Source organism: Buceros rhinoceros, unplaced genomic scaffold, assembly GCF_000710305.1.
Source record: "Buceros rhinoceros silvestris isolate BGI_N320 unplaced genomic scaffold, ASM71030v1 scaffold10468, whole genome shotgun sequence".
NCBI classification, from domain to species: Eukaryota; Metazoa; Chordata; class Aves; order Bucerotiformes; family Bucerotidae; genus Buceros; species Buceros rhinoceros.
This window is the reverse complement of record NW_010428647.1, coordinates 26,002-38,300: the sequence shown is the minus strand read 5'-3', so window position 1 is coordinate 38,300 and position 12,299 is coordinate 26,002. Positions and strand designations below refer to the sequence as shown.

General features: G+C 40.2%; 1 protein-coding gene across 1 annotated transcript in view; it reads right to left on the bottom strand.

Annotated features, from left to right (window-relative positions):
• Positions 1-12,299, bottom strand: part of GRIA3 (glutamate receptor, ionotropic, AMPA 3) — a 148,100-nt gene that overhangs the window by 110,415 nt on the left and 25,386 nt on the right. Inside the window, exon 2 of the mRNA XM_010142354.1 lies at positions 5,102-5,341. Within this exon, the coding sequence (XP_010140656.1) occupies positions 5,102-5,341 (240 nt within the window). The remainder of the gene's footprint in view (positions 1-5,101; positions 5,342-12,299) is intronic.

The window sequence follows — 12,299 nt, the reverse complement described above, 5'->3', positions numbered from 1 at the left end:
TCAGGGTTTGCTAATGCTGGTGTAGCTGCTACCACCAGTTTCATTTTTCCCCTTTACTGAAGAATGATCTTTATAAATGAAGATAAAAGTTCCTGGCATACAGAAAGACAACACAGAGTTTAATAAAGGAGCTGTGTGGAAGGAGGAGCTCTTCTGTGCCTCTGTGCGCATGGAAGGTGCTTATAAAGAGGAGTCAGTCATTCTGTGTTGGATTACATTTTTCATTGCTGTTTTCAGCAGAGACTCAGTCCACTAGAACCCGACATCCCAAATCCCTAGAAGCAAATTCTTTTCAGATTCCACATAAATTAATCTTACCCCAGATATCTTGCAAAAAAAAAAAAAAAGTTATGTTCTGCGTATCAGTAATGTTCAGTGCAACTCTTATTTCATCCAAAAAAGAAATAAATCCCTCAATTTAATTTTGTGGAAGATACAATGAGCTTGGTTCTACATACCACTTTTTTTATCAGCTCCAATCTCGTATTCTCCAGGGAAAGCAGTACAGAAGTGTCTTGTCCTTTGATAGCAATAGATAACTAACCTCATTTTGTAAAGGCAGAACTAAACAGAAGAGTTATTCTTTGTCTTCAGCAGAAGCAGCGAATCAGACCTCATTGCCTTGTACCGAACCCAATTTAAGGCAATTCGATGCCTTATGCATAAACATCGAGAAGCTTGCAGTTGTATCTCTTGGATTTTTTTCTTTCCCGGCTCTTTCCTGGCATTTCTTTATGCAACAGGGTACCAGAAGGTTTTATATTTAAGAGGAATAAGACAGGTCATATTTTCTGAAAGCAGTATTTTCAGGCCTTGTGCATCCTTCTCCATCTGTTATGTTCAGGTCAAATTTTTGTGTTTCTGTGGCAGTGAGGATTAAAGATGTAATTGCTTTTAAAGCAAGTATTTTCAACTGTTTTGAACACCATAACCCAGGGCTTTAAATGCACTCTTCTGTGCCTTAGCCTTCATCTAGCCAGTGGTAATGAATTAAAATATCTCTATATTACAATGCAATAACCATATTTACCAAAGGCTTTTCCTTCCCCTTGATTTTCAGTATTGCTAGATACCTACTGACAGACTAAATCAAACCCAAGTGACAGAAGAATTTCAGATTTAGAGAAGTATTTGTCTACAATGCTGTAAAGACTGTGATCTATCTACACCTCTGTCTAGACTGAGCTCCCATTGTGTGGGTAGGCATCACACAAACATAAAAGTGACATAAAGGTCATGTTGCTGTCCTGTCCCGACTCCTGTGATCTGAACGAAGAGGCAGATGACTTGATGCACATCACAGAAATCACTTGGTGTGATTTTGTTTAAATGATCTGCGCGACAGAAATCACTGTCTTTGTGCACAGTAGGGATGACAAATCAAAGTAACCTGGGACAAAATGCCTGTGTTGTGCCGATAGATGGAAAGTGAACAATCTGTACAAAATACTGTTTCTCCCGCAAAAATAAACCAAAACATTACTTAAGAAACATTACTGCAATTTAAATAAACAAACGTTTTGGTATTACAATCTACCATACCATTTTTTATAATTAAATGAGAAATGCCTTGCGCTTTCACACAACAGTACGATGACTAAAACCCCACAAGTTGCCTCTCCACACATTCCCTTTAGCGTTTCTCCGGTCCACTGGCTTCAGTGAGTAACACCTGATTTACAGCAAAGTAAAGCAACCGACCTGAAGGCTGGAAACAAACCTGAGGTTTTTGATGAAACATAATCCTCAGCATGAGATGCAAAAGGTGACTTTTCTGACAAGTGTTACCCAAATTCTTAATAGCTTTCTGTCTGTAACCCCATCTCATTTCATCCTGACACAATGTTAATTAGTCTTAGTTCTACTGCAGAGCAGCCTACTGAGGCAGTTAGCACCATATAATTAATCAGCTACTTTGCATGCATCACAGCCACCAACAGTGTCAGCGTACTGATGTGAGTTAATACAAACAGAAATCAACCCTGCCTTTCCCTTTCACATGAACCAAAAGCATGTAGCATGGAATGAACATATGACTCTCTCTTCTATACACCTCTTAATGTCCTTTCCTCCCTTAGCAGCCATTTCCTAATGCATCATTACTCTCTGCAAAATATAATTTGTTTTTTCCTGCTGCTACTAGGAGAAGAACATGCAATTCGATATTTCTCCTAAATTCCACTTTCTTCACAGAAGAATAAGTTCAGCAACTGAAACAAGCAATGGTGAGACATAATTCTTGCTGCTGGAATTCATAAATCTCACATTTTTCTTTCTGTGTGCTTTAGCAGTTTTTAAGAAACTGAATTTTGTACCTGCAGTAGGTGTATATTTGAGAGCACAATCTGCAGCATCCCGTCATCACAGAGCAGCAGAAAATAATGGACTTGCAAACATAAACATACAAACGAACACACTAACTCTCTGGATTACAAGCTTCACCACCTATCCATGTAATTGTAGATCTGAACTTTATTCTATTCTTTGCGATTTGTCTTTGGTCTTCATTGCAGGAGCCAAACATCACAGTACTGTGCCTGATGTCACCGAGGGCGAAACCATGTGATTACATGATTTGATGGCAAAACCAAAAACCCCACTGCTTCAGGAAAGCAGTTTTGTAAAGCTGATCCTCCATTCTCCTAAGCTTAAACTGCAACAGCTCAACAAGCAGTATAACACCACAAGAAGGTTTAGTCCGTTTTGCATGGCGTCTCTAGCATGCGGTGGTACTTATTAATAGTAAATGCCACGTTTAATGTTTTGCTTCAGCAGAACTCTGTAGACCTACCTGCAAGAACAATTTAGTCCCTAACTAACATTCAGCATAAGAAGGAGAAGTCTAATGTTTTGCTGTTTCTCAGATTCTCAGAACAAACCGGTGAGATAACAATCTTCACAGAAAAGCAGTATTTAAATGATGGTTTATTCCAGGAACTGACAGTAAACTGCTTAGCACCGTCTTTCTACAGTGTTTGTGCCCCAAAGCAGTTAAATACCTAAGATAGGAATTATTAAAAATCGTGACAGCTCTAGTGTCTTCATTTCCAAAGGTATCTCAGCACAGGAACAGGAACAGCCTAGTCACCACCAACACAATAGACAATGAGTCTATTTCTCAGTACCGCATTGTCCTGCCTCTCCCTCCTGTATGAATCTTCTTAATTAATTTTAATGCTAGAAGAATACAGCAATTGTAAGTCGGTTAAGACTTCCACCAAGTTTGTTTCAATCTAACTAAACCAGCAGCAGCGGAAGATAATCAACTGTTCACTAGGAAGGATAGATGAGATGTGGTAGTTATTAGTAATGGTAACGTTGTGAGTAGGATGTGACTGGGAAGTCAAGACAAGCAGCATAAGGCCACAGAGCTGAAGTCAAAATCCTGGGCTCATTTTGCCAGCAAGAGCTGTGTTTTAGCCTGGGATTAAAATCTGAGTACGAATGAGGCAAAACAAAGCCTAGTCACAATCTAAACTGTTCCAAAGGGATTAGTCATCATTAGAAGCCCATGATTAAACTCGTCTACCTGAAGATTGTACACAGTGAGAATTGTAGAAAAATGTAAGTGTGAGTCCACAAGTCTTTCCTCACGGTTGCTGCTCCTATCTCCGTTAGTCTGCCAGTCACCTCATCTAGACAAGTTCTAGTAAACTCCCGCTGTTCCAGGTGATTTTCCCAAACGTCGAATTTTTTATTAGGCATGATCTTGGATGACTGATGCATCTCTTTCCAAAACAAAGTTTATTAGCCTCAGCCATTATTAGCTTCATCAGTTCTGTAACATATGACACTTTACTTCATCACGTACTGTAAGTTTATCGCATTTGGTCACATCAAACCTTCCTGACTCAGACAAATGGCATATTTGCAGGAGCTTTCATGTAAAAGTGGAGTAAACCACTGTTTAGGTAGCGGGTTTATAAAATTTAAAAACTAATAGCATTCTCAGCTTCTCCATAATCTCCTACTTGATCTCACAGCTAGCGCTTTTCAGCGCTAGAAATATTTAACACATCCAAACCACTCAGAAAATTCTGAACTTTTGGCATTAATCTAATATCAGACTAAAAATTACTTTCTTTCAACACAGGGATGTCCTTAGCTGGGTTATGCTATTCACCCTCAGTGTGAAAGGTGCAGTCACTGAAGACTTGATCAATATTCAGTAGCCTACGGCATCAGAACTTTGTCATGGGAGCCAGGAATGGAATCTAAGCTTCTTTTGCCCTATCCAGACCCCTTTGATCTGAAGGAGGTCTTGGAGATGTTAATTATGAAGCTGGTGCGGAGGGCAGCAGCACATCTATGTGATGCAAGAAATGCTACCCAGGTGAAACCTGCAACCAACCAAATTCTGTCACTCAGAGCAGGTGGCAACAGCTGTTCCACAGAAATATGCAACATTACGCACGGCAAATAGCTTCTGATGCTTCTTTCTGACAGGATTTGGTACCTTTGGTGCTTCTTAGTTAACAACTGGCGTATATGTGAAAACATTCATTTAGCAAAAATATATTTATGGACACTCTTGTCTTCTATCTAAATTCACCTCTGGATATCTATATGACACAACCTTTCTCCAGCAGAGCCCCAAAGCACCTTATACATTATACTCCTAGACTGTTAGCAATGCCTAGACATCTCCAGAGTGTATCTTAGCACGGACTGTCTGTCTTGTGGCAGCAGAAACGTGCATTTATGTAAAGCGGCATGCGATTTGCAGTGTCACGCACAGTGGAAGGTCTCGCTTAACAGCCTACTTCCTAATGACAACTTGCTTTATTTTTCAAGAATTCAAAACCCCTGGCAAGTGTGGATTCTGCGGTTCCATGGAAACCACGTATTCCAAATTGAATGCTTACACTGCTAACACTATCCTCCAGACGATCTCTTTACAAATGATTGGTAGTATCAAGATGCCTTCTTTTCATTTATCCATTTGTTTTAGTTTCTTCAGAATAAACTTGTTTTCTAGGACCATCAGAACATGCTACCTGCATCCAGAAGAAAACCGGGATGGGATGCACCTACAGATTCTGGTAATACTTGTAGAGAGTTATGAAATAAAAAAAAAATCACTGAAAATGATGGTGCTTACCCCGTTCTGTGTCATAGAGGTACACAAACTTTTCCCATTTATAATAAGTCAAGAGACTCAAGATGGCTCCTTTTAACGCTGGCCGCATCTGGATGACAAACTGTACATCTGCATCTGTTGGGAAGCTGGGTGTGACGAACGATGTGTGAAGGGCTCCACAAAACGACGTCAGTGTGTTCATTGACATCTGGTCATAGAATCCAAAGATGGCATAAACTCCTCTGGAAAACTGTGAACAGACTAACAAAGACAGACAGCAGTGTTAAAATCTGACGTATAATGAATGCAAACAAGCTTTCAAAGTATATTTGAAGTAAGCCTTCTAGGCAACCCTGAAATTACTCTGTATTATGCAGAAGATGGAATGAATTAATGAGATGATAATCTATACTAGTTTCGGTGTAGCTGTGAGTTGTACCCATTTTGTTACAATTAAACTAGCCTGAGCACATTTTTCATTGCGATTTGTCCTGCTGTATTGTTATCATCCACTAATCTCTCCGTATTCTTGAAAAACAAACATGGGATTACATAGTTTGTCTGTAAAATACCTTCCCTCCCTTGAGCAGCTCTGTTAGCAGCCACGTAACAGATACTGGGTTTCCCTAAAAATCACAATGTTAAGACGTAGTTTTCCCTGGTATCCCTCCTTGATTCAGATCTGATTCAAAGAAATCTGGACGGTTTATTCCTTTATAGTCCACAACTCTGAAATCTCTGTATGAAAGCTCAGTGTGGTCTTTTTCAGTGAGAAATTATGGTGGCTTTTTAACTGAATGTTAAAATCTTTCAGAAGCAATTAGGAAAGTGTATGGTTCATTAATGACAACACAGATGAGGAACACATATCGTTGCTTCATGGGACAAAGGTTCACATTCCTTATTCTGGAGGCTTTTAGTCACTTTTTTAGACACATTCTGGTGTCCTGAGGAACTCATCTAGTATCAGAAAATAAACAAAATGCAGTCAAAGGTGGTTTGATTCACACGTACTTATCTAGGGAAACACTTCATTTCCCGTACTTTAAAGAGATTGAATGATGACCATTTTGGACAAAAAAGGAAGTATTTCTATTAATAAATGCGGTCAACTTCATGGGAGTTGCAGGGCAAGGAGTTTCTTTGTTGTTCAACTCTGCAGGAACAGAGCAAACTTCTTGCGACCCTGGGTTCTTTCCATGGAGGGAAACTGCATCAGAGCGAGCGAGGGAGCCCGGTACGTGACATGTTGGGGCTCTGCTCCGTGATGAAATGGTACAGCTGAAACACACTACAGCACTTCTAGGGCAAAAGATTTCTGGACTGCGATGAGCAAGTTCTACTTGTAATGAAAGCAAGTTACCCAGAAAACCGTTCACTCAACATTAACAATTTCACTTGTCAAGAACTGGATTTAACAACAATTTTCAACTAGCCCCATTAACCACTTTTGCCAAATCGCTGCATATTTAACTTTACAAAAAAGCGAAGGAAGTAATTACCGGTAAAGAAGATCTCAATTCTAGACAGAAATATACAGCATCGCTATTGCTGAAAGTACCATCATGAAACATTTCCTACCATAAATGCTACCATTCAAAACCACTAAAGCCTGTTAAAGTAATTTTCAAAAGGAGCGCCATGTATCAGCTCATTGACACAGCATCATGGATAACACTTCAAATAGGTAGTCAGGTGTGAAAATTTGATTTTTTTTTTTCCTGGAGATCCACATCCAGAAACAGAAATGCTATTAAGGAATTTCTTTAACTGTTTAAGCCACTGTAACAGGACATGACCAGTCGTGGATACCAGCAGGAGCAGACAGAAGGGAGACGCATATGGGGCACAGAGAGGGAATGAGAAGCAGTGATTTCTGGAAGAAAAGTTTGCAGAAGTTCCCAACCACAGTAAAGAAAAGATATAAAAGGGGTTTTAATGCAGCAAGAATTTATTCCCAGAGGCATGACTGAGGAATTATATACACTGTTTCAAAAGGCATTTTGTTAAACTATATACCAGCAGGACATAAAGCAGAAAAGCTACCATAAAAATTATCTGCTGAAGTAACAAATAAAAGGCATTAACTTACAGGTGAAAAAAAGGGGAGAAATAAAGACTACATTAGAAAGTCTGGCAGTCTCCAAATCATTTCAGTGGTGTGTAAGCCCTTTAATTTCAGGGGAATAGGCACTGAAGTAGGGGTAGCAGAGCTTGCTGGCCTCACATACACTGAGTCAGTATCTCACAGATCAGGCTGCTTTTACATATTTATTAATGACCTAGTTTACTAGTTTTTTATGTAGATTCTGTACTGCAGAGAAAGCAGAGAAGAGGAAGTATTCCAGGAAACATCCCTTCTTGCAATGCAAACAAAACACATTCTTAAATATCTCCTGACCCTAAAACCACACAGAGTACTTCAAACAATCCTGGGTTCACCTGTTATTTCCTATCAAGTTTAAGGCTCAGGAATATTTTTGAACTGTGACTTCTCTGAAATCTCTCAGATTTACAGGGAAACAGCATCTGAAAAAGAGAGTTACGAGGGGGCTCGGAAAGCCTACCATGCTATCTGGACACAGGACTATAATGCAGAACACAGCTTAGCTCTTGTGAGGACTATTAGTTACCACATCCCATAGAGCCAGTAGAGAGAATAGGTGCAGGGCTAAAGGTAACCGACAGCAGCTGCTTCCAGCATGGACGAATTCTCTACACTGTGCTGGGAACCAGCTGAGACCTGGTCTGGTTCTTAAGAGACACTGATTCCTGTTCTTAAGAGATACAGCACCTAGGAACTGTGATCAAGTTTGAAAATGCTTCAAGGTCTTTGTCCTTTGGACAAAACTCTGTCTTGTATGGCTATTTTAAAACCCTGAATACACAAAATTCAAAAAAGGCTGACTAAAGCTTAGCTTTAAGCTCTTTTCACAAACTACTTTCTATTGACAATCACAACAATCCTCATGCTCAAGTAAGAATTTCTGTTTTTTTCCTTAATTAATCACAGTTGATTTATGTTTGTTTTTCCCTAGCTGAAAAATGCAGATGGTCAAACTCATACTTTGGCTGTTAAAGAAGTGATTTGGATAAAAAAAAAAAAGTGTTTTTTTTGCTGAGCCATGCCTTTATGAAACTGCTCTTAATTATTAATACTGTGGAAGCGCATCTGTTTCCAAGGACAGCACATCACCAAGTTGCTTTATAACCTGATCTGAGAGTGCTGCAACCTCCACAAACGAGGGATGGAGGTCCTGAGCAGTTACCCAACGGGGCGTCAGCACAAGCCGTTATATTGGCATGCGGGGCAAGGCGAGTATTTATTACTGGAGACTTAACTCCAGGTTTGTTCTCAGAGTAAGTTAGCTGTCACATGCCACCATTTTCAGGAGAGGAAGGGAGGGTATGACACAAGCCTGCAAATTTTCAAGCATGTCCAGAGAAGGAACTTCCATGTCATGATAGACTGGCCAAGAAAGGAAAATGCTCGGATTCAGAGCGATCCCAGTGGAAAGCAGAATTTGCTTAACAATGATAATAATAAAAAGGCAAACAAACCCCCAGCCCAGACAAATAAAACTCTTTGTTTCTGTACTGAATAGCAGCTGAGCCATCCTAAATGTCAGTGTAACGCAATGAACTTCAGCCTTCTGTTTCACTAGCCCCTCCTCCCTCCAGTCAAATCAGCCCCACCACAGAAACTTGCTAAAATTAACCAGATGTGATTTTTTTTTTTTCCCACTCAGACTGCAGGAAGGCTCCAGGCCAGAATCTCAAAAGATGCCCCATTTCACACAAGTTATTAGATGTTCTGTGTCTTTTTAAAATTAAGTTTTTGCTTTCTAATGGTATTTAGTTCTTCTACCTTTGGGTGACTGTGAGTAGTCCTGACACAGCAAGGTTGTACAGGCTCTGACATTTCCACCGTCTACTGCCTGCAAGCTGAAGTGAAAATCTCTCTGACACCTTTTTTTTTTTTAAACCTCCAGTTCGTACTATAAACAACTGAGGCGTTACTAGGAACATTTACAAGTAGGTTTGGATTTGGTTTGTTTAAAGAAGAGATAGATGTACAAAGCCAACAAAATACACATGTTAACGCGTGGATCTTATACACCGCTTCTGCTTGATGGTATCATTAACGACTGACTTGGAGAAGTCAGCAGGATCCCCCAGGCACAGCATGCAGCGCCCTTCCACCCAGGGTGTAGCAGCCTGGCAGTTTTGGAGGCAGGGCTGGAGGCTACAATCCGTCAGACGCTATTCCTTCTTCACTACTGTTTGTACGGACAAACAATTTCCCCCTTGTTCATATCAATTTCTCATAAAGCGGGTCTGACAAAATTAACCGATGTCAGAGGGGCACTGCAAGGGCTGCTTTATGGGTAATCACGCAGCTCTTTGGGGTGAAAGGCGCTGCAGGAGCACCATCACAACCAACATTATTGCACGTTGCTCATACCAGTTCCTCGGGTTTGTGTCCTACGTTTCCCTCAGCTGTGCAATAATTTTATTCCCTCCACTTTCTTCTGCCAATTGTCTTGGATTCCAGAGAATTCTCACTGCCAGCCTCTGCCAACAGACTAATGGCACTACTTTATAATGGAGTAATATGCAGAGTACCTCGAGCAGTTGCTATCTTCTATCTAAGGCTCCATCCTATGACTTTCTTACCGTAATAATGCAAGAGTTATCATTAATGACATTTCATACAGTAAAGCATACAGACCCTTAGGAAACCAACAATGCTTGCTTTCCCTTTCGTTTTGGTACATGGAATGAAACATTGGCATAGTCTCTCCACCCTGAGCCCTGGGGCGATCAGCACAGCAGTGCCCCTGAATGCAGAATGAGCTACTTTCGGGGGGCTCCAGGCAATCAGGCTTGAGAGCATCCTTAAAGACAAACTCGTCATATTAAAAATTAAAAATGAAGCAAACTGCATTTACCTCTGGCCAATAAAACAAGCTTTTGCATCTAAATTGAGACACTGAATTCTGTCAGGAAGGAAATATTCCAGTAAGTTGTTTAAAATTCAGCTGAGAAAAGAAGCAATTCTGAAAACATCCATTTCTGAAATAGTTAATAGTGAATATTCTTGGGGGTGGGAGGGAACCACAGAAGTTACAACTTGGAACCGGATACAAATATTGGCTATAACTCCACTTTTCATCCCACCTAACAAAGCTGTGGCCTTACAAACATAGCGAATATTCTTGGGGGTGGGAGGGAACCAGAGAAGTTACAACTTGGAACCGGATACAAATATTGGCTATAACTCCACTTTTCATCCCACCTAACAAAGCTGTGGCCTTACAAACATAAAAAAAAAAATCCCCCCAAAACAAACAAGTAACCCCCACAAGAACCCAAAACCTCAAAGCAGAGCATAAAACAAAATTATTATTTACTCTTGTTACTTCATTTATGGCAACAGCTTGCTCAGTGATATAGCTGCAGTGTGTTTTATCTAGTTCTTGCAAAGAACTACTCAGCTTGCTTCGTTCCGTCTAATGCCTTCTTCACCCATACACATGTCCTTCAGCTGGCATTTCTTTTTAGAAAAGCCAACAAAAGAAAAACAGTATGTTCAGGCCCTGGGATGGGGGATGTTATTAAATTGCAAATGAAAGGCATGAGGATTAATCCATTCATATTTTACAAACCATTTACTGGAAGGCGATCCAAAACAAATATCCAGATCCAAGCATACCCAAGCACACTCTAGTCAAGATCTCATTCAAGATGCCTTTAGCCACCCTACGACAACTCCATTACGGTTTACTAAATGAGTCTTTATTTCTTATCCACTTTTCCAGATGACTTTGGAACTCTGATCACAATTACAGCTCCTGGGTGCTGTACAAATACGTTACCACAACCTTGGTTTCCTTCAGTACGCCCAATTATTTATGACATACATGACTTGACCGATTAAACTTTATACATTTTAGCTCTTACATACACTACTACAACCAAATAAATCCCTAACAATGTACATTAATTTGCTGCGTGCTGGATCTTCTCTTCACACTGAAATATTTGTGTGGATTTTATGAGCGTATGAGAAATGCCAGCTTGCAACAATAAAAAGAGGCCACTTAGGCTGCTAATGGTGCCAGAAGGAACACCAGCAGCACAAAGCCTCGTGCACGCCACGATGCCAATAGGTGCCTGTCAAGACCTGTGATGACTGCTTGTGAGAAAGAAGTGCATTATCTGCAGTCAGATATCTTTTAGACAGAAAGGCTGACGAAAGGCATAGCTTCAGAAAGCACTCAGAGCAGGGTAGCTGAAGTTCATTCGGGCCCAATGTATTTCGGCCATTAGCGTAATTTCACTCAGATAAAGGTAAACTAGGACTGCCCCCAAACTGCCAATTTGATGTACACGCAAATAAAAGCTTTGGTATTTTAAAAAACTAGTTAATATATTGAAAACGTCAATAACAAGGACATCCTTGAGCACCAAACTAAGACACACAGCAACTCAGGCTGAATACAACCTTGATTGCCCTGAGAAAGCTGTGCTCAGCTTTCTGAAAGGTGTCATCTAGTCAGAGAAGGCACTTGGAACAGGCTATGCTACTCATGCTGCTATTACCTACTCGCTCACTGTTTAGTTCCCAAGCTGCTTCCAAGCCTAACAGCGCGTACAGTCTGAGCTACCACTATTTTCAGGTTACTGGCCACAAACCTAAAAACAAAACAAAACTGTAGAACCTTGATGAAACTCAAGCACAAAATGAGTATCTTCTTCTGCAAAACTCACCAAATTCTAAGGTATGGTTCATTTTTTATGAAAAAACCCCTCACTTGCCATTCGGAACCTCTGTATTCACAACACATTTCTGATGGTGGAAGAAACCCCGGATCCAATCCACCCAGTTTCCAGGAAAAGCGTCTGCCTCTTATCAGCAGGTGCAAATTATAAAAGACTTTATTTAACTGGGATCACTATTACACACTGCTTTTTTAAAACACCATGGATTTGGAGCTCTATGAGAACATTCCTTTTGAAAGGCTATGAATCAGATTACCATGGCTCAACCTGAAGTATAATCTACTGGAGTTTGAGGGAAGCAAAATAGGGGTTTAAAGCTTAAAATGGATTAAAGTTGAGAGGAGATATATATATGCCATACAAATCAGCTGATTTTTTTGGAGGACGATTTAAAAATACTAAGTGTTTGAGGACTTAAGTATGTGCTGATCAG